The sequence below is a fragment of the Artibeus jamaicensis genome, unplaced genomic scaffold (genome assembly GCF_021234435.1).
Source record: "Artibeus jamaicensis isolate MK-2021 breed Jamaican fruit bat unplaced genomic scaffold, CSHL_Jam_final contig_924, whole genome shotgun sequence".
NCBI lineage: Eukaryota > Metazoa > Chordata > Mammalia > Chiroptera > Phyllostomidae > Artibeus > Artibeus jamaicensis.
Genome location: NW_026522015.1, coordinates 1,670,124 through 1,697,965, shown reverse-complemented (window position 1 = coordinate 1,697,965; position 27,842 = coordinate 1,670,124). Strand labels below are relative to the sequence as shown.

The 27,842-nt window shown below is 38.2% G+C and overlaps 1 protein-coding gene and 1 non-coding gene across 3 annotated transcripts in view; both read left to right on the top strand.

The window, feature by feature from the left end:
- Positions 1–27,420, top strand: part of VPS41 (VPS41 subunit of HOPS complex) — a 221,199-nt gene extending 193,779 nt beyond the window's left edge. For both annotated transcript variants that reach the window (XM_053655114.1, XM_053655113.1), the window contains 7 exons: positions 1,255–1,309; positions 4,693–4,833; positions 6,764–6,900; positions 18,111–18,210; positions 18,323–18,367; positions 26,038–26,117; positions 26,688–27,420. In XM_053655114.1, the coding sequence (XP_053511089.1) occupies positions 1,255–1,309; positions 4,693–4,833; positions 6,764–6,900; positions 18,111–18,210; positions 18,323–18,367; positions 26,038–26,117; positions 26,688–26,768 (639 nt within the window). In that variant the 3' untranslated portion in view covers positions 26,769–27,420. The remainder of the gene's footprint in view (positions 1–1,254; positions 1,310–4,692; positions 4,834–6,763; positions 6,901–18,110; positions 18,211–18,322; positions 18,368–26,037; positions 26,118–26,687) is intronic.
- On the top strand, positions 5,698–5,808 carry LOC119035098 (small nucleolar RNA SNORA69). The gene has a single exon (XR_005079713.1). It is a non-coding gene; the product is annotated as a small nucleolar RNA SNORA69 (small nucleolar RNA).
- Positions 27,421–27,842: the final 422 nt, after the last annotated feature.

Genomic DNA, 27,842 nt, shown 5'->3' with positions numbered 1-27,842 from the left:
CAAAGTCAAATGACTGGGATCTGACCTAGTGTGGGTCCAATGAGGATTTGTCTGAAGGACTTGTCATGGGTGGAGAGTGGTGAGGGAGGGCAGCATTCCAGGTCCAGGGGCCAACAGCACAGAGGTGAACAGGGTTGGAGGTGTTGCTGCACAAAATTGCAGGGCATCTGAGGCCACATTAAAGATTCTCCACTTTAAGTTGAAGCAGAGTAACACAGTTGGAGGGCTCCATAGTACTTCTGTGAGTTGCCTGGTGAGCTCTTACTCTTCATACTGTACCCTGTTTAGATGCTGCCTCCTCTGTGAAGCTGATGACCTATATCTGTGCACATAGCTCTCTATTCATGCTCCCTCTGATCATGGGATTCTGTGTTGTCATATCTCTGCCACCCCTGGATCCTGCACACCCTGGTGGATTCATGCTGCCTCCCTCTTTCCTGAGCCATCTCCATTTCCTCCTTGTTGCCCTTTGACATGTCACCAGTGTCAGCATTTGTGTTATGGTCATCTTTGAAGCTCCATCCAACCTGACTCTCTAGTGCCCAGCAGAGTGTAAATTTGTGCCAGTTCATTTACATTATTGAATTATTTATAATCACCTATTGTTTTATTTTTACTCAGCAAAATGCTGTCATTTGTGTATTTCCTCATTTCTTTACTTAATCTCCTTCTTGATCCTTCTGGATTGTTAGATGTGTTTTTTCTCTCTTACTTTTGACAGATCCTTGAACAGAGTTATTTAAAACCCTGTTAGCTGGCAGTAGACATATTCCCAGTATTTATTTATGTAACAGATGCTTACTGAGCTGTGCTACACTCCCTACTGGGAACATGCTCAGTGGACATGGACAGGTCCTTTCCTGCAGCTGCATCCCGGGGGAGGTAAACAGAGTGTAAACCAGGGACCATGGGTCAGTTGTGGGGCAGCAGAGCTGTGAAGCACCCTAAAGGAGCATAAAGAGAACAAGCTCAGTGGGAAAGGGCCTTTCAGCGAGTTGCTTTCTGTCCTTACTCATGGACTGTTCAGAGCTGTATGTTATTGCTTAAATTGCGTAGGGACCAGCACCTTTGTGAGAGATGAATGGGCACAGCCACTAGTAAAACCTAAGGAGATCTGTGTTTTTATATGTTTGCTTCTTTTTTGTAAGTGGGGCAATGGAAAAATTTTTTCAAGCTTTTATGTTTTCAGTGACTCTATTAACATTTGTTCTTCCTGGTAACACATAGTAATATTTTCCCCTGCTTTATTTGAAGGCTCTTGAGATATGCCAACAGAGAAACTTTGTGGAAGAGACAGTTTATCTTCTGAGTAAGTAGTTTTCACTAATTTTGGCCCCCATAAACTAAGAAACGGGGTGACAATGTGATTTAAATTGTCTAAGAATTGACATAGGTTTTAAATGAAAATAACCCAGAGGTTAAAACCAATTTTATATAAGAATTTAATATATGGAAAAAGAGTGAATCTTCACAGCTCAATAGAGAAGGAAGAGTTATTTAATAAATGCAAATAAGGTAACATGTTATTATTCTGTAATAAATATATTGGCTTATATTACCACCATCTTGATAGAAATTAAATAATGTTCATTTTCAAAAATCATACCCTAAAAAATGGAGGAAATGCAATTGAATATCAGAATTTTCAAAAGAGAAAAATTTTTAGTATGATATAGCTGTCAGTTGTCCCTGGTCCTCTGGTCGCTACTTCTACATGAATCATAGTCTTTGTACCATGTATATCAAGAAAAAGAACTTAGTATCTTTTAACATTCTTCCAAAATGAACCACTTGCATAAAAGCAATGCAGATTCTTGAAGGTTTCCTAAGGAAGCTCTATGCAGATATTTGTAGCTAAAACAGAGTTCATATAGGTGTTCTTCCAGCCAGTATCACTTCTCTTCCCTACAATAGTAGGGTTTTTCCACTTCATGTCTTCCCCTCCTGTAGGACTCAGCTTCATTGACTTCTCTGGCCTCTGTTGTGAGAAATAATTAAAATCTTCTGTTCTGATTAATGGGTATGTAGATTTATGGGTGCTCAACAGCAAACCCAGCTGTTAGGCAGTTCTAGAGCCTACTATCCTTAGGAAAAGTGTTTTGGGGCAGTGTTTTTATTTCTTACGTTATTGGGGTTCTAATCACAATCTTAAGTAGCTCATCAGTTTATGTCTTCCAAACAGAATGACTCCCAAGATACACTCTAGTAAATTTTTGCCATAATGTCATATTGTTTTATGAGCAGAAGAGAGCTTATAAGGAAAACATAGTATCCTTCCTAAGTTATAAAATCTTAAAAATTATACACACATTTTTAAAAAATGAGAGATTCTGTAAAGACAAACTGTGGGAATAATATTGATAGGAAAAGCAAAATGTCATAGAAGATACAACAAATGATATATAATTTTATTCACAAGCCAGCTGTTATTATTTGGTGATGGCTGCCTAGAGCAAGGAGGACTCAAGATCATTAATAGTTCCTGCTGTGGGCCAGGGCCCAGGGCCACAGCCCGGCAGTTGCTGTCCTTGCTCTGAGTAGTGTTTTGCATGTATGGTATTAAAAACTCATGGAAATTTGTTACCAAAACCATTGAAATGCCAATAAATCAGTGAGCAGAATGTATGAAGATAATTAATCAAATAAAAGCATAGTTGGTAAGTTCTTTTATGTCATGAGAGTTATTGAAACGCTTTCCCATGAACTTGGAAGAGAAGGAAAATGAGGTGAACCCGCTGATCATCGAGTTTGCAGTTGGCACACACTGTATCACAAGAGCAATATGCAAAGCTACCTAAAGAGGCAGAAGGGCCGCCCAGGTTGATGGGTTGTGATGCTATATGTGGGGGCGGGGTCAGAGAGGGACAGTAGCAGTCCCCTCTGCCGCTTCCCGCTGCTACCCGCTGCTGGGGCCTACGCAGTCCATCTCACTGCTCGCTCCTTCTCCAGTTTACTGTTTATCTGCTTGAGAATGTGTGACCACAGTCAGCCCTCAGTGGGTCCGCCGCCTTGCACCCTCACTGGGTCCACCTGTTGCTACTCAACACCTGGGATCTGCCCATTGCCTGCACACCTGGGTCGAACGCCCTGGGTCGGTCCGCTGGGTCTTTCCTGCCCAACCCCGTTCTGCTGTTGCCTCTGCCCCTCTTACCGGTTTGGCTGAAGGGTTCGTTGTTGTCAGACTTCCATATAGTTCAATTTTTTTGTGGTTTGGCTGTGTTTTTTTTTGCTAAAACTTTGTTGTTTTTAAACTTCGTTGTGTGAGAAGGAAAAGTGTTTCCACCTACACCTCCATCTTGGCAGAAGTCCTAAGGTTCCACTCCTCATACCTAAGAGGCACGAAACAGATCAAAACATGGCTCAAGAACAACTCAGAGCCCTAGAGCTGATAAATCTAAGCAACTAAGAAATAGCCAAACTTTCCGATGCACAGTTCAAAACACTGGTGATCAGGATCCTCACAGAACTGATTGATAATAGCCACAAATTAGACAAACATATGAAGGCAAAACTAATTGAAATGAAGGGAATTGCACAGGAAACCAATAGCGATGAAAAGGAAACTGGGACTCAAATCAATGGAGTGGACCAGAAGAAAGCAAATAATGGCCAAACAGAAGAGTGAAGAAGCAAGAATTCAAAAAAATGAGGAGAGTCTTAGGAACCTCCAGGACATCTTTAAACATTCCAACATCTGAATTATAGGGATACCAGAAGGGGGAAAGGCACAGCCACCAGTGGAAAACTTATTTGAACAAATAATAAAGGAGAATTTTGCCAATCTGGCAAAGGAAATAGACTTTCAGGAAATCCGGGAAGCTCAGAGAGTCCCAAAAAAGTTGGACCCAGGAAGAAACACACCAAGGCACATCATAATTACATTAGCCAAGATTAAAATGAAGGAGAGAATCCTAGAAGCAGCAAGAGATAAGGGGACAGTCACCTACAAAGGAGTTCCTATCAGACTGTCAGCAGATTTCTCAAAAGAGACCTTCCAGGCAAGAAGGGGCTGGAAAGAGGTATTCCAAGTCATGAAATCCAAAGACCTACAACCAAGATTGATCTACCCAGCAAAGCTTTCATTTAGAATGGAAGGACAGATAAAGTGCTTCTCAGATAAGATCAAATTCAAGGAGTTCATCATCACCAAGCCCTTATTATATGTTAAAGGGACTTATCTAAGAAAAAGAAGTTGAAAAAACATGAACAGTGAAAGGACAGCAAACTCACAGTTATTAACAACCACACCTAAAACAAAAGCAAACTAAAAGGACAGCTAGATCAGGAGTGGAAACATAGAAAGGAAGATCTCAAGGAGGGTTAGCAACAGGGGAGTGGGAGAAGGAGAAGAGGGGAGAAGGTATAGAAAATAAGTAGCATAGACAGTAGATAGAAAATAAATGGGGGGGTGGGCAAGAATATATGGGAAATATAGAATCTAAAGAACTTGAGACACATGGTCATAAACTAAAGGGAGGGTAATAGTGGGGATGGAGGGTAGGGTGGAGGGGAATGAAGGGGGAGAATAGAACAACTAATGGCATAATCAAAAAAAATAAATTAAAATATATATATATATATACACTTTTGTCTTAGCTTTCAAACTGTGTAAACAAATTATGAGGTATGCTGTTTCTTTAATGGTACATCATTAAAATGTCCTAAATTAAGTACTTCTCACATCTTTTCTAGGCCGAATGGGTAATAGCCGAAGTGCCCTGAAGATGATCATGGAGGAATTACATGATGTTGATAAAGCGATTGAATTTGCCAAGGAGCAGGACGATGGAGAGCTCTGGGAAGATCTGATTTTATACTCCATCGACAAACCACGTAAGCAGAAAAGCCATCTGCTGTCATAATTTTTTTCTCTCAATATAGCCAGTTATGTCTACAGTAAGAATTATCTCAAGACACATTGAGTTAAAAATATGGTCAAGTATCTATAATAAAAGCAGGACAAGCACATCGTAACACTTTGCAATACTATTCCTATGCAGAGAGGCCTAGAGCCCCATCATTTTGTGTTACCTGAAAGTGATAAAGAACAAGTGCTTAACCTGATGATAGTAATTGTGTCCCCACGAAGCATATTTTTATTTGCTGCATCAAGAATATATTTGTTGGCCCTCTGCTTGACCATTTGCCATGGGTCTCCCATTTTGGAAAGAAACAAAAGCGGGTTCCTAACAGTAACCCAGTTTCTCTTTTGAAGAAAAAAGAAATGATTTGGAATCTCTAGCAGTAGTGGTTTAAATGCCCCCCCTTCTCTCTTTTATTTTTTGGTTAGAAGGCTTATTTGTTTCAAAATTTTCAAATTCTAGAAATTGCTGTTATGATTGCCTTTTTAATAAAGAGGTATAAGAGGATAATGTTAGTGTGACAGAGTTGTAGTTTAAAGATCTTAAAGGAAGCAAAGTGAGTATGATGTAACATATAGTGTACTGTCTGGCCTGGGTTTGAATTTGGGCTTGTAACTTGCTAGCAGTGTGGATGGATTAGTTAACCACCCCATGTCCCATTGCTGTAAAATGGAGACAAATGACATTTCTACCTTGCAGATAGCTGAGCCATAGTAGTTACATATCCTTTAATATCACAAACAGTATTCTGAAGTAGTCATTTTTGCTTTGTTTTAAATTATTTAAATTTAGCTTCTCCTTTGTGTCATGAGGAAAGTAAAAAAATAATAGTTCTTGAGAGTTAGAAATTCAAATTTGTTATCCTGCTGAAAGAAAATCTTGTGTTGATCATTTTTGATTTTTGCCTTCATGAGGGTAAAGTCATGATGGACTGACATGGACAATTCAAAACAAGAAAAATATTCAAATTTGAAGGAAATAGTTTTATCTTTGAGTTACTTTTGGCTTAAATAGCATGTGTGGAGGAGCTCAGCCAACAGCCCTGCTGTCCACCATTGATGAGAATAAATCTACCAGGACATGATCTGCTTGGAGAGGAAAGGTGGCTGATCTCTCAAAGAAGAAGGGCTAGGAGCTTGTTCCTCCATGGGCTTTTATTGGGTTTAATGTGCATAGGAACATAGGGCATATATATAAAGTTCAATCATTGTCAGGCAGTAATGATCAAACAATAGATAACATTCAAAGAACTCTGAGGGCTTGAGTCAGGGTTGGATAACTAAAGGGCCATAAAACTTTTGGGAACAAACTCACTTCCTGCTTGGACCCTGATCATTTAAATTGAGGGTATTAGCAAAGTAGGTTTCACAGGATTTTATGCTTTCTTTCTTAGGCCTGATCACAGTAGGGAACCCACTCTTTCCAGAATAGCGTTGCAGCCACCTCCAGCATTGTTTCAGGCTTAAGGCATTATTTAGGCTTAAGTCAGACAGGGGCAGTAAGGCAGCCAAGAGAGTATAAGACTTCTTGCAGACAGAATGAGGACTCAAGCTATGCCAAAGCTGAGGGACGAGGGTCCATCACCCTTGTTTTCTCTAGCCCCCCAAGTCCTTCCCTGAGAGCCCCCTTACAACTGTGCCTGTCTTAGGTCATCCCTCCCTTGAGAAATCTACCCATCATTGGCTAACTGGTCATCCGCCTGGGACAAGCAGGGTGAGGTGAAAGGGGGCAAAGGCATTGCCCCTACATGGAAGATAAGCTTTGACTCTTAAGTGGCTTATGGTCCCAAAGTCTTTTTACTCAGCCTTAGCCATGAGGGGTTACAGTTTCTGAAACTAGGCAGGGCTGTTTCCAACAATTATGTACATTGCTTATCCGTTGTTTTCTGTGGTATTTTGTAGCATTCATTACTGGTTTGTTAAACAACATTGGCACACATGTTGACCCAATTCTACTGATTCACCGTATCAAGGAAGGAATGGAGATTCCCAATTTGAGAGATTCCTTGGTTAAGATTCTGCAAGATTACAATTTGCAAGTAAGTATCCTTTCTTGGGGAAATAAACATGCTGAGTGAGTTGACTGATATGGATAAACATTTCTAGATTTATGGTAGGTATCAGTAGAATCATTCAATTTGATACTTATATTTTATTTAGGTCCACATATTTGGAAAACTGTTCAAATAGAAAAACTAAGAAATATCATCCTTTAACGAAGCCATCTTATTTTTAACTATCCCCAAATTTTCTCTTATTGATGAGTAGGCATCCTTATATTTGTGTGGTAGATATAATATGGCACTAGGGAAGAAGTAGTTACCATGGCCATTAGATCAAACCACCCAAACCATTTTGAGTAGAATGAGTATTATGTACAAGCCACTGCCAGCATCAGGTTCAACAGGGAAAAACTAAAAGTGTTCTCCTTAAAATCAGGAACAAGACAGGAATGTCCACTTTTATCTCACTTATATAACATAGTATTAGAAGGCCTAGCCAAGGCAATCAGAAAAGAAGAAGAAATAAAAGGCATCCGGATTGAAAAGGAAGAAGTAAAACTTGTTATTTGCAGATGACATGATTACTGAACCTCAAAGATTCTGTCGAGAAACTACTAGAACTTATAAATGAATTCAGCAAAGTATCAGTATACAAAATTAATTTCCAGAAATCAGTTGCATTTTGTATATGCCAATAATGAACTATCAGAAAGGGAAATTAAGAAAACAATCCCATTCACAATTGTGACAAAAAGAATAAAACAGCTAAGAATAAACTTAACCAAGGATATAAAAGACCTACATTCAGAAAATTATAAGACACTGAAGAAAGAATTTGAAGAAAATACAAATAAGTGGAGCATATACTGTTTTCATTGATAGGAAGAATTAACATCATTACAATGTCCATACTGCTCAAAGCAATTGATAGATTCAACACAATTCCTATCAAGATTCCAATGATGTAATTCACAGATCTAGAACAAATATTTCACAAATGTATATGGAACCACAAAAGACCCCACATAGCAGCAGTGATCCTGAGAAAGAAAAACAAAGTTAGAGGAATCACGCTTCCTAATGTCAAACTATACTACAAGGCTGTAGTAATCAAAACAGCATTGTAGTGGGACAAAAACAGACATGTAGATCAATGGAACAGAAGAGAGAGCTCAGAAGTAAACCCACACCTTTATAGGCAATTAATATTCAGCAGAGGAAGCAAGCACATACAATGGGCTAAAGATAGTTTATTCAATAAATGGTGTTGAGAAAATTGGACAGAAACATGCAGAAAAATTAAACTAGACCACCTTACACCACACATAATAAAATAAAAATGGATCATCCACTTAAATGTTATTAGGCTCCAACCATAAAAGTCCTAAAAGAACATATAGGCAGCAAAGTCTCTGACATTGCTCATAGCAATATGTTATCAGATATATCTCCCCAGGCAAGGAAAACAAAAGGACCTGAATAGTCACTTCTCCAAAGAGCACATAAGATGTCCAATAGACATAAGAAAAGATGCTCATCATCACTAATCATTAGAGAAATGCAAATTAAAGCAATGAGCTATCTTACACCTGTTAGAATGGCTGTCATCAATAAATCAATAAACAACAAGTGCCGGTGGGGATGTGGAGGAAAGGGAACCATTTTGCACTGTTGGTAGGAATGCAGACTGGTGCAGCCACTGTGGAAAGCAGAATGGAAATACCTCAGAAAATTAAAAATGAATCTGCCTTTTGACCTAGCAATCCCACTTCTGGGAGGATATCTGAAGGAACCCAAAACAGTAATTTGCAAGAACATAAGCACCCCTATGGTTCATTGCAGCATTATTTACATTTGCCAAGATATGGAAGCAGCCCCAGTGTCCATCAGAGATGAGTAGATAAAAGAACTATGGGACATTTACACAATGGCATACTAATTGGCTGTAAAAAATTTTTTACTCATTGCAACAATATGGATGGACCTGAGAACATTATGCTAAGTGAAATAAGCCAGCCAGAGAAAAACAAATGATTTCACTCATATGTGGAATCTAATGAATGAACTGAACTAACAAGGAAAATTGGGAAAGGCTCTTAGGGAGAACAGAATTATAACTAGTGGGAGTGGGAGGTAGCAGGTGGAGGGATTAAGGAAAAAAGAAAAAGGACTCATGGACACAGACAACAGTGTGATGATTGTCGGGAGGGGAGTACAAGGGCACCAAATGGCAATGGGAAAAAAATACAATAAGGATTAAATTAAAAGATAAACATAAAAAAAAAGGCCTTGTAGGTCTATTTAAATTTTTAACATCTAAATTCAATAAGGAGCCCTGGCTGGTGTGGCTCAGCTGATCAATGTCTTACTAAATGCATTCATGGAAAATTTCGAGTATGAGCTTTTGAGTGTAAACTCAGAGTAAGCAACTGATTTCATGAACCACTGATAGTTGCTATCAGGAATCCATTATGTTGACTAACATAATGCTGTGTTGTGTATCTGGTATTGTAAAACAGAACTTGTGTAATATAGTACATGATTCTTGTACAAGTGTTTCACCACCTCTGATTTCCTTCAGATTACTACAGATGTTATAGAATAAATATTTCTTTTCTATAGATGATAGTTTCTTTTTATATATACCTGGTTGGCATCATATAAATGAAGTTAAAAGGTTTTCATATTTTTCTGATTTGAAGCGTGGGTAGGTTTTGATCAAATGAAGTAGAAAGTAACATACTCAGCTGTGTTTGTGTATTTCCTATTTTCCTGGCTGTGTGCCTCTTAATAATAAAGTTTTCCTGAGAAAATATGTTATGCAGGCAAACAGATTATACCTATTTTAATAATTGTAAAACTGGTGAAAAAAATGGTTCCTCTTAGTTTGCATTTTTGGCTGTTTTCTTTTTTAAGTTTGTAGATACTGTGGCTTTTCCAAGGGTGTCCAAATTTTTGGCATCTCTGCACCACACTAGAATAAGAGTTGTCTTGGGCAACACATTAAATGCATCATGACATGTAATCACAAGAAAATCACATGATGTTTTGAGTAAATTTACAATTTTTTAAAATTTTATTTAGTTATTTTTCAAGTAGTTTTTTGTCTATTTTTCCCATCCCAGCCTCCCCTGCTCCTTGCTCCCCACCTCCCTCCCATTTCTACCCCCCTTAGTTCTCGTCCCTGTGTCCTTCCTATTTGTTCCTCCAAATCCCTCCCCTTTTTCCCCTTAACTTCCCTTCCTTCTCCCCTCTGGTCACTATCCCCTTTTTCTCTATTTCAGTGTCTTTTTTTTTTCTGCTTGCTTGTTTGTTTTGTTGTTTAGCTTCCTGTTAAAGGTGAGATCATATGGTATTTGTCTTTCAGCACCTGGCCTATTTCACTCAGCATAATGCTTTCCAGTTCCATCCATGTTGTTGCAAAAGGTAGTAGCTCCTTCTTTCTCTCTGAGGCATAGAATTCCATTGTGTATATGTACCACAATTTTTGGATCCATTCATTTACTGATGGGCACCTAGGTTGCTTCCAACTCTTGGCTATTGTAAATTGTGCTGCTATGAACATTGTGGTGCATAGGTTCTTTGATATTGATGTTTTAGGATTCTTAGGATATAATCCCAGCAGTGGAATTGCTGGGTCAAAAGGCAGGTTGATTTTTACTTTTCTGAGAAAATTCCATACTGTTTTCCATAATGGTTGTACCAGTCTGCACTCCCACCAACAGTGAACTAAGGACCCCTTTTCCCCACACTCTCTCCAACATTTGTTGTTTGATGCTTTGTTTATGATAGCCATCCTGACTGGTGTAAAGTGGTAGCTCATTGTGGTTTTAATTTGCATCTCTCTGATAGCTAACCATATTGAGCATCTCTTCATGTGTCTCTGAATGTTCTATCTGTCCTCCTTGGAGAACTGTTTGTTCAAGTCCTTTTCCCATTTTTTAATTGGGTTGGGTGTCTTCTTAGAGTGGAGTCGTGTAAGTTCTTTGTATATTTTGGAGATTAAACCTTTGTCTGAGGTATCAGTGGCAAATATGTTTTCCCATACAGTTGGTTGTCTTGCTAATTTAATACTGTTTTCTTTAGCCACGCAGAAGCTTTTTATTTTGATGAGATCCCATTTGTTTATTCTTTCCTTTACATTCCTTGCTCTAGGGGACATATCAGTAAAGAAGTTGCTGCGTGAAATATCTGAGATTTTCTTGCCAATGTTCTCCTCTAGGACTTTAATGGTGTCACGGCTTACATTTAAGTCTTTTATCCACCTTGAATTTATTTTGATGTATGGTGTAAGTTGGTGCTCAAGTTTCATTTTTTTGCACGTAGCTGTCCAGTTCTCCCAACACCATTTGTTGAAGAGGCTATCTTTACTCCATTTTATGTTACTGCCCCCTTTGTCGAATATTAATTGACTGTAGAGAGTTGGGTTGATTTCCAGGCTCTCTGTTCTGTTCCATTGGTCTATGTGCCTGTTTTTATGCCAGTACCAGGCTGTTTTGATTACAGTGGCCTTGTAATACAGTTTGATATCAGGTATTGTGATCCCCCCTACTTTGTTCTTCTTTCTCAAAAGAGCAGCTGCTATTCGGGCTCGTTTATGGTTCCATATAAATTTTCGAAGTGTTTGCTCTATGTCTGTGAAATATGCCATTGGTACTTTAATAGGTATTGCATTGAATCTGTATATTGCTTTGGGTAGTATGGACATTTTGATGATGTTAATTCTTCCAATCCATGAACAAGGTATATGTTTCCATTTGTTTGTGTCTTCCTTGATTTCATTCTTCAGGGCTGTATAGTTTTCTGCATACAGGTTTTTTACCTCCTTAGATAGGTTTATTCCAAGATATTTTATTTTTCTTTTTGCTATGTCAAATGGGATTTTTTTCTTTATTTCTGCTTCTGCTGATTCACTGTTGGTATACAAAAATGCCTTTGATTTCTGGATATTGACTTTGTAACCAGCTGTTTTGCCAAATTCATTAATTAGTTTGAGCAGTTTTTGGGTAGAGTCTATAGGATTTTCCATGTACACTATCATGTCATCTGCAAACAGTGACAGTTTTGTTTCCTCCTTTCCTATTTGGATGCCTTTTATTTCCTTTTCTTGCCTGATTGCTGTGGCTAAAACTTCCAATACTATATTGAATAGAAGTGGTGAAAGTGGACATCCTTGTCTTGTTCCTGATCTTAGTGGAAAAGCTTTTAGTTTTTTCCCATTGAGTATGATATTGGCTGTAGGTCTCTCATATATGGCCTTTATTATTTTGAGAAATGCTCCCTGTATTCCCACTTTGCTGAGTGTTTTTATCATAAATGGGTGTTGTACCTCATCGAAAGCTTTTTCCGCATCTATTGATATGATCATGTGATTTTTGTCTTTGCTTTTGTTTATGTGATGTATTACATTTACTGATTTGTGAATATTGAACCATCCTTGCATCCCTGGAATGAATCCCACTTGATCATGATGTATCATCTTTTTGATATATTGTTGGATGCGATTTGCCAATATTTTGTTGAGGATTTTAGCATCTATGTTCATCAGCGATATTGGCCTGAAGTTTTCTCTCTTTGTTGTGTCTCTATCTGGTTTTGGAATTAAGATGATGTTGGCTTCATAAAAAGAATTTGGGAGTTTTCCATCCTTCTGGATTTTTTGGAATAGTCTGTGGAGAATAGGGGTTAGCTCTTCCTTAAATGCTTTGTAGAATTCTCCTGTGAAACCATCTGGTCCGGGGCTTTTGTGTGATGGGAGTTTTTTGATTACTGCTTCAATTTCTTTTGCTGTTATTGGTGTATTTAGATTTTCTGCTTCTTTTTCACTGAGTTTTGGAAGATTGTATTTTTCTAGAAATGTGTCTATTTCCCCTAGGTTTTCAAATTTCTTGGCATACAGTTCTTCATAGTAATTTCTTACAATCCTTCTATTTCTGTGGTATCAGTTGTAATCTCTCCTTTTTCATTTCTGATTGTGTTTATTTGTGTCCTCTCTCTTCTTTTCTTGATGAGCCTACTTAAAGGCTTGTCTATTTTGTTTATCTTCTCAAAGAACCAACTCCTGGATTCATTGATCCTTAGGATTGTGCTTTTAGTTTCTATGTCATTTAATTCTGCTCTAATCTTGGTTATTTCCTTCCTTCTGCTTGCTCTGGGCTGTCTTTGTTGTTGTTCCTCGAGTTCTTGCAGGCGTAGGGATAGGTTGTTTGTTTGAAATGTGTATATCTTCTTTAGGTAGGCCTGTATTGCTATAAAGGTCCCTCTCAGGACTGCCTTCGCTGTGTCCCATAAGTTTTGGGTTGTTGTGAGTTCATTTTCATTTGTTTCCAGAAACGTTTTGAATTTTCCCTAATTTCATTCTTGACCCATTTGTTGTTTAATAGCATACCATTCAGTCTCCATGATTTTGGGTGCTTTGGGTTTTTTTCTTTGGGGTTGGTTTCTAATTTCAGTCCCTTGTAGTCAGAGAAGATGCTTGGTATGATTTCAATATTCTTGAATTTGCTGAGGCTCGTTTTGTGTCCTATCATGTGGTCTATCTTTGAGAATGTTCCATGTGTATTTGAAAAGAATGTGTATTTAGCTTCTTTGGGATGAAGGGCTCTATATATATAAGTTAAGGCCATTTCATCTAGGGTGTTGTTTAATGCCACAATATCTTTGTTGATAATTTGTTTGGGAGATCTGTCCATTTTTGATGTGGGGTGTTAAAATCCCCTACTATAATTGTGTTGCTGTCAACATCTTTCTTGAAGTCCTCTAAGATTTTCTTGATATATTTGCGTGCCCCTATGTTTGGTGCATATATGTTTAAAATGTTAATGTCTTCTTGGTGGATTCTTCCCTTGAGTATAATGAAGTGACCTTCTGGGTCTCTCTTTATAGCCTTTTTTTTGAAGTCTATTTTGTCTGATATGAGAATTGCTACCCCAGCTTTTTTTTCTTGTCCGTTTGCTTGGAAAACTTGTTTCCAGCCTTTCACTTTTAGTCTGTGATGGTCTTTTGTCCTGAGGTGGGTCTCTTGTAGGCAGCATATGTGTGGGTCATGCTTTCTTATCCATTGAGCTACTCTGTGTCTTTTGATTGGAGCATTTAATCCATTTACATTTAAGGTTATTATTGATAGGTACTTATTCATTGCCATTTTTGTACCTGTGTTCCTCACTGTCTCCCTCTTATGCTTCCTTCCCTTAAAGCAGTCCTTTTAGTATTTCTTGTAGAGCTGGTTTGGTGGAGGCATATTCTTTTAGACTTCTTTTGTCTTGGAAGCTCTTTATTTGGCCATCTGTCTTAGTTGAAAGACTTGCTGGGTAAAGTAGCCTTGGTTGTAGGCCTCTCGTTCTCATTACTTAGAATATTTCTTGCCATTCTCTTCTTGCTTGAAGTGTTTCCATTGAGAAGTCCGTAGCTAACCTTATTGGGGCTCCCTTGTATGTTATTTCTTTTTTCTCCTTTGCTGCCTTTAAGATTCTCTCTTTGTCTTGGAATTTTGCCATTTTGATGATGATGTGTCTTGAAGTGGGCCTCCTTGGGTTCCTCTTGGTTGGGACTCTCTGTGATTCCTGAATTTGTGAGACTTTTTCTCTTATCAAATTAGGAAAATTTTCTCTCATTACTCGTTCAAATACGTTTTCTATCCCTTGTTCTTCTTCTTCTCCTTCTGGTATTCCTATTATTCCGATATTATTACGTTTCATATTGTCTTGCATTTCTCTTAATCCCTCTTCATTCTTTCTGAGCCTCTTTTCATTTTCTTGCTCTTTCTGTTAGATGCTTTCTACCTTGTCCTCCAACTCACTAATCCTATCCTCCGCTTCATCTATCCTACTTTGGAAACTTTCTACTGTGTACTTCAATTCAGAAATTGTATTATTCATTTCCTCTTGTCTCTTGCTGATGGTTTCCATTTCCTTTTTGATGTTGCTGTAGTTTGCAGAGAGATCATTATAGTTCCCCTGTAGTTTCTGGTAGTTCACTTTGAGCTCTTTGAACTTTGTAATAACCAGTGCTTTGAATTCACTATCTGATAGTTGATCAGCCTCTATTTCATCTAACATTCTTTCTGAAGTTTCTGCTTTTTCTTTCAATTGGGGATTGTTTCTTTGTCTTCCCATTGTTTGAGACTCTTCTTGTTAGTCTCTGCTTCTAAAGTTGATCTTTTCTGAAACCCTGGTTTTATGGTGTAAACTTCTGTGGTATGATCCTTGTGAAGTTCAGTGGTGCAGACTCCTTGAAGTTTCTTGATGTTCTTCGTCTCCACCTACACTCACGCTGGTCCTCGCGCTGTTCCCTGCATTGGTCGCCTACCACTGCTGAATGTCCAGCCTCTAGTAGCCGCCTCCTCAAGCACCCAGCCCCGTTACTACATCAGCGGCACAGAGGCTGGGAATGTCCTGGCTCCCGTATCTGGCGCTCTCTGCCGCCCAGGGCTGTCACAGGGGTTTGGAGTGTCCTGGTTTCCATACCTGACTTCCCGGCGTCTAGTCCTGTCTTTATGGCAGTGGCACAGAGGCTTAGAAAGTCCCAACTCCCGTACCTGATTCCCTAGTGTCCAGTCCCGTTGCTATGGCAGCAGCACAGGGGCTGAGAGCATCCCAGTTCCCGTAGAGGGCTCCTCTGCCTCCCAGGGCTGTCTCAGGGGTTTGGAGTGTCCAGGCTTCCGTACCTGACTCCCCGGCGTCCAGTCCCATTGCTATGGCAGCGGCACAAGAGCTGAGAACTTCCTGGCAGCCGTAGCTGGCTTCTCTGCTGTGTCACAGGGGTTTGGATAGTCCCGGCTTCCGTACCTGACTCCCCGGCATTCAGTCCCTCGCTACGGCAGCGCCACAGGATCTGTGAACGTCCCGGCTCCGGTAGCTGGCTCCTCAGGGCCCAGGCCTGTCTCTATGGCTGCGTCACAGGGGCCTTTGGTGTCCCAGCTTCTGCAACTGACCCTTCCGTTGCCCAGGCCGGTAGCTATGGCATCGGCACAAGGGCCGAGAATGTCCCAGCTCCGGTTCCTGACTCCTCTGTCTCCCAGGATAGTCACAGGGGCTTGGAGTGTCTGGCTCCCGTTCCTGACTCCCCGTCTCCCAGGCCTGTTGCTCTGGTGGCAGCACAGGGGCCGCGTGAGACCCAGCCCCAGTAGCTGACTCTGCCGCCGTCTGGTGTTTCATCGTCAGTCACAATCTCTGGTCTTTTAATTTCATAAATGCTGGGTAACCGATGGTTTATTGTGCTGTTTCTCTGTAGATCTGCCAGGATTTTCACCCATGAGTACAGGAGCTAGTATCAGCTCCATCTTACTCCGTCACCATCTTCCCAGCATCTCCAAATTTACAATTTTTTTGTTGGATCACATTCACAGCCATCCTGGGTGACATGCAGCTGGTGGGCCGCAGGTTGGACACCCCTGTTTCATGCAATAGGCCTAAAACACCCACTGAGGGTCAGAGCTAGCTCTTTTGGAAACATTTCACCAAAGAGACTATGATTGTTACTATTTCTCTTAAATTTTTACTTTGGTATCAGAGGCTGAGGAACTTCATATTGTTTGCTTACAAATTTTATTGACCTTTACTGACATGAGTATTTTTTAGATATCTTTCTTACTGTATTTGTTATTTTTTCTTCTTTCTGTATGCTTTAATGTCAAACTTTTAATATTTTTTAAATGAATCAGAAAAATTCTATTTCTAATAGCATGTTAAAAATAAAACTTTATACAGGGTGCCTCAATTAATGTAGAAATAGTACTGCTATTAATTATTTCCTGCTCACCAATACTAGACATGGTGGTTATAAAACTTTAATTTGGACATGAGGTTTGTGTTCGTGAATATTAGCCTTCGTATCATTAGGGGGAAACCCTCTGGCTTCATTCACCCAAAGCCAGTGCTCTTTGTGGTTTGAGAGGAGCACATGTTACTGCAGGTGACTGACGATCGAGTTCCAAATTGGCCACTCTCTCACTTCCCTTCCTTGGTGACCTGAAAACATAAGAAAGCAAAATGCAGTGAATGCGAGCTGGGCTGCAGTGAGGTGGCAGTGTCATCATGTGGGTTTCCATGGCAGTTACATGGAGTTGCACAGAAGCACATTGGGACATTGCAGAGCACTGCATGAAACCCACTCAGCCCTTTAGGCCTCAAGTATTTCCCTTTTGAAAAGCAGCGAGTTTTGGTTTAAAAAAAAAAATGTCATCTGGCTTAAGCACACCTCACACAGCATCTCTCAGTTTCTAATAAAATACTAAAGAAAACTCAGAAAAGGGTGTGAACTCACCTGCAGCCAGCAGAATGGGTTTCAAAGGTAAAGTGAGTTTCTGCTTACCTGCCTAAAAGCAGGTGGGCAGTGTTGTTTCACCAGCTCTGCAACGTGAACTTGGTATCAGTCAAAAAACAGGTGTTTGACCTCTGCTGTCTGCATCCTGACTTCAGAGGGTACCGAAGTGTTAGCTTGCATCACCTTCCAGGCAGAGAGAGGAGAAATAAATAAGTCTCTGGAGTAATAAACATGCATGAAGAAACAAAGTACGGTACTGGAATGAAGAGTAAGAGAATGAATCTTGTGACAGAATATGTAATATCTGTGGTCTTTTTTCACTTGTCGTACACTTCAGACTCATTAAATTTGGGGGTTGATGTAGTCAGTTACATTTACACACTACATTAATTGCTAAATGGTTTGGGTCAGATTTGCAGGGAACAGAACAGTTTGCACCCTGGAGGGGGCTTAGGACAGATTTCATGTCTGTTTAATTTATTGCTCCATGCCTTATGCCTAACATATGATAGAAATCCAGTACAGTAAAGCATTTGTGCAGTAAATAGATGGCTTTATGAGATAAATGACTTTCAAATTGCAGGTTTTACATCCTGGGCAAAGATCTGATGTTTGGAATGAGCAGGTCACTAGGGGCCAAACTCTGCCCCAGAGAATCTGTATTACAAAGACCTGTAAGACAATAGGGGTAGTTAATAGAGGGCCTTCTGTGTCAGACTTTGAAATTGGAATTTTTGTTACAAGCACTGCAGGAACCACAGTATATTGCTAAGAAAAATTGCAGTGTCATACCCAAATGGAAGCTAACAACGTGGGTCTGACAGTGGTTTGGAGGGAGAAGGGTGCTGTGGGCAGGAGCCAGGGTGGGTCTCTTTGAAATATTTTAAGAAAACACCAGTTTTCTTAGGCCCCAATGAGAGGGTCCCTGTCCCAGATACTTGAATCTTTTTAAGGTGGCTTTTCTCTTACAATGTATGCATTAGATTCTGCTTCGTGAAGGCTGCAAGAAGATTCTCGTAGCTGACTCTCTGTCTTTATTGAAGAAAATGCATCGTACTCAAATGAAAGGCATTGTGGTCGATGGTGAGTAAAATTGCAATAATCATATGGAACTATATGTCTAGCTTTCACAGGAGACAGAGCAAATAGAAACCAGAAACATTGTGTAATCTCAAGTGTATGTGTTTCCTTGCAGAGGAGAACATTTGTGAATCGTGCCTTTCCCCTATTCTTCCATCAGGTAAGATGGTTGGGAGGGGCAAAGATCCCCCAATATTTGTTAATGGTGAGTGAAATTTTAATAAAATTATAAAACTTTCAGGATAACCCAGTTTAGAGAATAATTTCAGCCCATATCTCTACTCAGTTGCCTGCTGATAGTGCCAATCTTTAGAGCTAAGGATCTTAAACTATGGAGTAAGTCAGCATCACCTGGCAGGTTTGTTAAAGCCCAGAATGCTGTTCCCACTCACAGAGGTTCCAATTCAGTATTTTCAGGGTAGGACATGAGAATTTGCATTTCTAACAAGTTCCCAAGCAATGTTGATGCTACTGGTTCAGGGGCCATTCTTTGCAAAGCACTGATATAGAGTAAAACAAAATAAAATGAAAACTTACCATCAATGTGTTTATTTTCCAAGGTTGAAGAACGATGTGTGTATGTGGGAAAATTTTTTATAAGGCTTTTTCTTTTTCAAAGCTTTTTCTCTCCTATGTGGTTTTGGCGTCCAAATTACCTCACATATCAATGGAAACATAATTACATGTGCCCCCCCATCTAACTGGAATGGAGACTTCTTAAGAGATATGAACATTTGTTTATAATTTTTGGTTTATTTATCTTCATGTATAATCAAATCATCTTACTTTGGATCCTATGACATGAGAAGAGGAAAAGTCTGTAATCTGAAAGTAGAAATTAAAGAACATTGTCAGGATACTAAAAAAACCTTCTTATTTTTGTTTTAATATAAATTTGTCTTAGAGAAATACTAAATGAGCTAGTTGATACAGCATTTAGTTAGCTTTAAGGGATTGTTTAATAGGGTAGGAGTATGAAAAGTTTTTCCACTTAGGGCCTTTTCTAGAAGAAATAAATAGGTTTGGATTTTAACCGTTTATGCTACAAACTGCTGTGGGCACAAGGAAAGAAGTGAGTTTCCATAGTATTTTAGGCAGTGTTTTAACAGAAAGAGACTGTATACATTGGCACTGTATAGTTAGAGTAAATTCCTGCAGAAGTGCAGTACAATGCAAGGTTATAGCCTAAGGTTTAACCAAGCTCTGCCCTGAAACCAGAAGATAGTCTTGACAAAGATAGTAAATGAACTGGCAGAAAGCATTTTTATAAAGCCGTAAAACTGACCTCACTATGTGGTGTGTAACAATTCTGTGTATGAGCAGGGTTCAGGAGGAGGGAATGCACAAACATATACTGGCTCTAATATGGCTAATATGGTTAAATTTGCTAATGGAACTGTCTCCAGTGTGTAGTTGTAGTAAATTGCATAAAGGCTAAGCAAGTAACCTGTGACTCAACATGGCAACATGAATAGAATATCTCATTTTCATTTGACCACCACCCCAACTCAGGAATGCGTTTGTAAATAAGCAATCCTCCTACGGTAGTTCATTTAATTACAGCTAGACTTTCATTAAGACTGGTTTGACTGCTGAACACACAGTACAGTGTACAGATGATGTATTATGAAATTGTACACTTGAAACCTTTATGATTTTATTAACCAGTGTCACTGCAGTAAATTCAAATTAATTTTATTAAAAGTATGCTAACAGATGGGAAAAAAAGACTGGTTTAAGATACAGATTCAAGATGGCAACAGTGGTAGAACACTGAACTCACCTCTTCCTATGAGCAAACTGAAATATACACATACATAGAAAGCACTTACTCCTGAGAGACAACTGAATGCTGAATGAACAGCTTCTGACCAACAGACTAGAAAAGGGGACCAAATAGAGAAAGCTGGGAAACCACAGGAGCTCTCCAGCAGCTATGGAAAATGTCTGGGTCAGGGGAGCAGTGAACACCATTGCCTACATTCCACTCCACCCCCCACCCCACAGCTCCATTGGGTGGCTAGGAGCTATATCCAGGTGCTCTGGCCACGTTGCAGGGTTACTACACTGTATTCCCTGACACATCACTTGAGCTCATTCAGCTCCAGACAGAGTTGCTTCACCTAGCCTCCCTACCTAGAGCTGCTCTGGCACTGTAGGCAAGGGCCCCGGACACCGTAGGTCCTCTCTCTGCTGCAGGTGGCCTGCCAAAACCACCCAGCAGACACATGCTGCAGAGAGTTACTTCTGTACAACGCCACTGTTTTCAAGACTGGGAGAGATTGATACTTTGTCTTAATTTATATAACAAACACAGAAAGTCAAACTAAACAAAAAAATCAAAAGAATATCTCTCAGATGAAGGAATAAGAAAAACCCTCAGAAGAAAATGCTAAGGATATGAAGACAAGTAATTTGCCTAGTAAGTAATTCAAAGAGTCAACCATAAGGATGCTCACCAAACTTGAGAGTGAAATAGAGGAATTTAGGAAGAACTTCAACAAAAATTTAGGAAGTATGACAAAGAATCAGGTGGAACTGAAAAACTCAATAACTAAAGAGAAAAATGCATCAAAAATAGATTAGCTTATGCAGAAGAATGAATCGGTGACCTAGAAGACAGACTAGTGGAAATCAATCAGAACAGCAAAAAGAAAAAAGATTTAAAAAAAAAAAAAAGATAGTTTTTAAAGGACTTCTGGGATAACAGCAAGCAAACAAACATTTGTATTTATAGAGGTCCCAGACAGAAAAGGAACAGAAAGTTTATTTAAAGAAATAACAGCTGAAAACTTTCCTAACCTGCAAAAAGAAGTACACATCCAGGTTCAGGAAGCAGAGAATTCCAAATAAGATAAACCCAGAGAGACCCACACCAAGACATACAGTAATTATATTGGCAAAGTTAAGTATAAAGTGACAATCTTGAAAAAAAGAAACAACTTATATAAAGGAAACCCCAAAAGGCTGATTTCTCAGCCTCAACTTTCCAGACCAGGAGGGAGTGGCAGGACATATTTAAAGTGCTGAAAGAAAGAAACCTACAACCTTGAATAATTTACCCAGCAAGGTAATTCAGAATTAAAGGTGAGAAAAGAGTTTCCCTGACAAACATAAAATACAGGAGCTCATCACCATTAAACCAGTCCTACGAGAAATGTTATAGGATCTTCTTTAAGTAAAAATAAAAGACACTAACCAGAAATAAGAAAATATGAAAAAAGAAAAATATCACACGTAAAGCCAAATAGTTAATAAATATAGCAAATCAGACATTTAAAAAGCTACTGCCTTTTGGTCAAAAATAAAAGTACCAAACTCAACTCAAACTACAATAGATAGTTAAAAGATGCATAACACAAAAACATCTAAAATGTGACATCAAAAACTTAAAGTATGGAAAGGGATGTACAAATATACTCCTTTTAGAGTATATTCAAACTTAAACATCTATCAGCTTAAAATAAACTGCTATAGATATAGAATGATATACATAAACCTTATGGTAACCACAAACCAAAAACCTACAAAAGACACACAAAGAGTAAAGAGAACAGAACTCAAACAAAAAACTAAGAAAATCAGTAAACCACAAGGGAGAAAAACAAGAAAAGTAAAGGAAAGAACAGAACTATAAAAAACAACCAAAAACAAATTACAAAATGGGAATAAGCACATAGTTATCATAATTAATTTAAACATAAAATGTAGTAAATGCTCCAATAAAAAGAGAGTGGTGCTGTGGCTGGTGTGGCTCAGTGGGTTGAGCATTGGACTGTCAACAGAAAGGTCATCAGTTCAATCCCCAGTCAGGGAACATGCCTGTGTTGTGGGCCAGGTCACCAGTTGGTGGCAAGCAAGAGACAACAAGTCAATGTTTTCCTTTCTTTCCCCATCCCTCCCTCTCTCTAAAAAATAAATAAATAAATAATACTTTTTGAAAAGACATAGAGGGGCTGAATGATTAAAAAACATGACTCACCCATATACTGCCTACAAGAGCCTTCAAATCAAATGGCACACAGACTGAAAGTTAAGGGATGGTAGAAGAAAATTCATGCAGATGGAAATTAAAAGATAGCTGGGTAGCAATACTCATATCAGACTAAATCGACTTTAAAACAGAATATGTAACAAAAAGGCAAAGACATACATAATTATAAAATGGTCAATCAAGAAAAAGTATGTAACAATCATAAGTTTTTGTAACCCAACATTGGAGCAACTAAATATATGAAGCAAATGTTAATGGACAGGTAAAAGGAGAAATTCAATCATAGAAAGGGACTTTAATATCCAACTTTCATCAATGGATAGATCATTGAGGCAAAATTAATAAGGGAATAATGGCTTTAAGTGTCACATTAGCCCTGGTCAACTTAATAGATATTTATAGAACATTTCATCCAAAAACTTAAAAATAGGATACACAATTTTTCAAGTGCATATGCATCCTTCTCCAGAATAGATCACATATTAGGCCATATAACAAGCCTCAGTAAATTCAAGGAGATTAAAATCATTATCAAGCATCTTTTCCAGCTGCAATGACATGACAGTAGAAATCAACTATGGAAAGAAAATGGGGGAGAGGGGAACACAAATACATGAAAACTAAAGAACACGAAAACTGAACAGCCAGTGAATCAAAGAAGAAGTCAAGTAGGTATTCAAAAACTACCTTGACACAAATGAAGATAAAAACACAAGGGAGGGAGGTGGGGAGCAAGGGGCGGGGGAGGCTGGGATGGGAAAAATAGACAAACTGTACTTGAAAAATAACTAAATAAAATAAAATAAATAAATAAATAAAACTTTTCTGAATATGCTTTATGGAATGCAACAAAAACATTTCTAAGTTGGATGTTCATAGCTCTACAGGCCTACAACAGGAAACAAGAAAAATTCCAAATAAACCATCTAACTCTACATTTATGAGAACTGGAGGGTGGGGAAATAACAATAAAACCCAAAGTAAACAGTAGGAGGGAAGTAATTAAGATTGGAATAAAAATAAACAAAAAAAATTTAAAAAACAATAGAAAAGTTCAATGAAGCTAAGAGTTTGTTATTTGAAAAGATAAAGAAAATTAAACCTTTAACCAACCTCATCAAGAATAAAAGAAAGAGAGGCCAAATAAATAAAACCTTAAATGAAAGAGAAGTTAACAACCGACACCTCAAAAATATAAAAAGTCATTAAATAATACTTTGAAAAATTATATGCCAACAAACTTGACACATAATGGGTAAATTTCTTACCAGACAGGAAGAAATAACAAATCTAAACAGACCAGTTACTAGTAATAAAATTGAGCAAATAATCAAAAAACTCTCAACAAATAAAAGTCCTGGACCAGATTGCTTCACAGGGGAATTCTACTACACATTTAAAGAAGAATTAATATGCATTCTTCTTAAACTATTTAAAAAAGTATAGTACAAGAAACACTTCCAAACTCAACCAAACAAATACATTACAAAAAAAGGAAAATTAGAGGCCAATATGCTTGATGAACATAACTGTAGAAATTTTCAACAAAATATTAGTAAACGGGATGAAGTATACATTAAGAGGATTATACCGCTGACCAAGTAAGATTATTCCAAGGATGCAAATAGGCTTCATTATCTGTAAATCAATCAACATGATACACCCCACTAACAAAATGAAAGATAGAAATGATAGGATCATCTCAGTAGAGGCAGAAAAAGGATTAGAGAGACTTTAACATCCTTTTCTGACAAAATCTCCTCTCAACAAAGTGGGTATAGAAAGAACATACTTCAATACTATAAAGACTATATATGACAAACCCACAGCTAATATTGTACTCAATGGTGAAAAGCTGAAAGCCTTTCCTCTAAGGTCAGAAATAAGACAAGGATGCCCACTATTACCACTTCTATGCAACATAGCACTGGAAGTCCTAGCTAGAACAATCAGACAGGAAAAAGAAATGAAGGCATCTAACTTAGAGAGGAGGAAATAAAACTCTCATTATTTGCAGATAACATGATACTTTACGTAGAAAACCCTAAAGACTCCACCAAGAAACTATTAGAATTAATAAGTGAATTCAGTAAAATTTCAGGATTTGAAAATCATAATGTAGGATTTTTACCTGTTTCATTAGCCAATACTGAATGATCAGAAGGAGAAATTAAGAAAATCCTATTTGCAATTACATAAAAAAAGTACCTCAGAATAAATTGAACCAAAGAGGTGAAAGACCTGTCCTGAGAGAACTGTGAGATATTAAAAGAAACTGAAGAAAATAACAAATAAATGGAAGGATATACCACATTCATGGATTGGAAAGATTAATAATCATAAAATGTCTTTACTACTATTTTAAGTCATTTACAGAGGCACCACAGTCTTTATTAAAAATACCAGTGGTATTTTTCTTAGAACAACTAATCCAAAAATGTGTATGAAACTACAAAGACCCCACCTTGAAAAGGAACAAAGGGAAAGGTGACATGCTCCCAGAGTTCAAACTTCTACAGAACTAAAATGATCCAAGCAGTGCATACTGGCATAAAAACAGACATAGAGATCAATGGAATAAAATAGCCCAGAAATAAACTCTTGCTTATATGATCAATTAATCTATGACAAAGGAAGCAAAAATATACAATGCATCAAAACAGTCTCATTAAGTAAATGGTGTGAGGAAAACTGGACATATACAAAAAAAAATGAAATGGGGCCACTTTCTAAGTTGGACCGTATACAAAAATAAACTCCAAATTGATTAAAGACTTAAGTTTAAGACCTGAAACTCCTAGAAGAAAACATACACAATAAACTCTTGACATTGCTCTTAGTATCTTTTGTGATGTGTACAACAACAACAAAAATTAACAAGTGGGACTACATCAAACTGAAAAGTTTTTGCACTGTGAAGGAAATCATAAAATAAAAAGACAACCTACTGAATGGGAGAAGATATTTGCAAATGATACATTTAATAAGGGTTTACTATCTAAAACATATAAGGTACTTATACAACTTAACACTAAGAAAACCAAACAGTCTGATTAAAAAATGGGCAGAGGACCTGTCGATACATTTCTCTCAGGAGGACATACAAAGATGTCCAACAGAAATATGGAAAGATGCTCAACATCACTAATCATAAGGGAAATACAAATTAAAACCACAATGAGATATCACCTCACATATATCAGAATGGCTATCATCAAATAATCGATGAATAACAAGTTTTGGCCAGGATGTGGAAAAAAGGGAACCCTTGTGTACTGTTGGAATTATAAATTGGTATAGCTGCTGTGGTAAAAAGTTATGGATATTCCTCGAAAAAAATTAAAAATAGAGTTCCTGAACAACCCAGCAATTCCACTACTCCGTATTGATCTGAAAGAAACATGAATTCAAAAAGACATACATACCCCTTATGTTCATTGCAGCACTATTTACAATAGCAAAGATATAGAAGCTAACTAGGTATCCATCAATAGATAGATGAATGGATAAAGATGTGGTATATATATCCAAAGGCATATTATTGGCCATAACCCCCCCCAAAATCTTGCCATTTGCAACAGTATGGATGTACCTAAAGGGTATTATATTATGCTAAGTGAAGTAAGTCAGAAAGAAAAAGGAAAGTATCATATAATTTCACTTATATGTGGAATCTTTTAAAAAATGAATAAACAAAACAGATCTAATAGAAAAAAACTGATGGTTGCCAAAGGGGAGGGGTATGAGATGATAGGGAAAATAAAAGACTGGTTTTGTAAGTTTCTGATCTGCTTGTTGCATTGAGGCCTTCTCTCTTTTCTGCCCTCTGCCCCCAGACGCAGCTAAGCCATTCAGTGTGGTGGTCTTCCATTGCCGGCATATGTTCCACAAGGAGTGCCTGCCCATGCCCAGCATGGTGAGTTGGCAGCTAGCCACTATCAGCTAAGCAGAAATTGATGCAGTCAATTTCATAGGTGTGCTCAAAATTGTAGCCTGTCATCCTATGGCTCTGTGGGTTCTCAAAATTATAATATAGCTTTATATCATATTAGGAAAATTAATTCATCTAGTTCTCAAATATAAAAATGTTTAATATATTATACTAAGCATTATAAAATGATATTCATTTAAGTGAATTTGTTCAGGTAAAATTGATGACTGTTGAGCTTTAGAGACATGAGATATAGTAAGAACCATTTTATGTTTTGTACAGCTCTCTCAACCTGATTTCTTCATTATGACCCTGCTCTTTTTTAGTGTCATGTTCCTCTCTGTCACATTCGACTTGTTTTTCTGTAGGGTGTCCTTTGAATAATACCTATTCTAGATGGAATCCTATGTGAACCACCAATAATGTCAAGGAAAAGAAATGACATTTCATAGCATCCTCCCTGTCCCCTGACTGATGCTCCCATAATATTTCTGAATATGAAAGTAGAAACAAAAGTTGTTTTTTTTAATCTTGTGTTTTTAAATTACATTTTAGACCTCTCCTGCGCAGTTCTGCAACATCTGCAGCGCTAAGCACCGTGGACCAGGAAGTGCCATTTTGGAAATGAAAAAATAGCTCTGTTCCATTGTCAGTCTCTTCCTGGCCGCTCTTTTGAAGATAGTGTTTGCAACAACAGAAGGATTTGCTCAGCTTTGTACATTTATGTTATGCTCAAAAAAACTTTTGTCATTTTCACCTGACTGCTAGAGTTTTCTCTTTGCAGTTGATAAAGATATTAGGTTTTTCCCCATCCATGCCTGAAATTGTTGGATTCATGGTCAATATTTCATCATTTATTTGTTTAGCTCACTCATTATTGAGGAATGGAAACATCAGTTTGGAAGTTAGAGAGGAATTTTTAGATCATAGTAAAAGTGTTTGTTCCTAAAGTGGACTGTGGAGCGTCATCCCCAGCTGTCTAAGCATCTCCCATGTTGCTGTCCAGCCAGCTCTTGCTGCATTGACCTTGGTCTGTATGCTGTGCAGTTCTTGCATTCTGAGTTTGGCTTTTTGTGATGTCATCAGCTGTTGTTATTATGTTAATAAATGTTTAATGAAACATTGTGCACACTGTCACTTAGTGACATCTGGGTGACATGAGCATGCTGATATCATGCAGTTTCATGTTGACTGATCACATGTTCCATGTGTCCCAATGACTAGCAGTGGCCCTGACAGGCACTCAGCATTTGTTGACTGAATAAATGTTAGCTCTCCCCACGTGGAAGACTCTTGTTTATTGGGTTGAACAGCTTCAGACAATAATTCTGGCACCTCGGAGGCTTTCAAGATGGCGATGGAGTAGGACGGAGCAGATACCAGTTCCTAGTACATAAAGGGAGAGAAACCTGTCCGATCGGAGGAGGAGGAGCCAGCAAGCCAGCAGTTGCCAAGCATATATGAAAATGAGGGACCAAAAACCTCGACGGTCAGGGAGGAACCAGACATAATCTCTTATTTCTTTTAAATTTTATGACTGTTTCATCTTTTGATACTTTTGTCCTCTTTTCTTGGATTTTCTGTTTTATTCCTTCTTTTCTTTCTCAACTTATTGCTCTTTCTTCCATTCACCTACCCTTTTTTTTTCTTCCTTTTATTTCTATCCTTGTCTTTTCTTTCTTTTACCCACAAGAGTCACAATCAACTTGA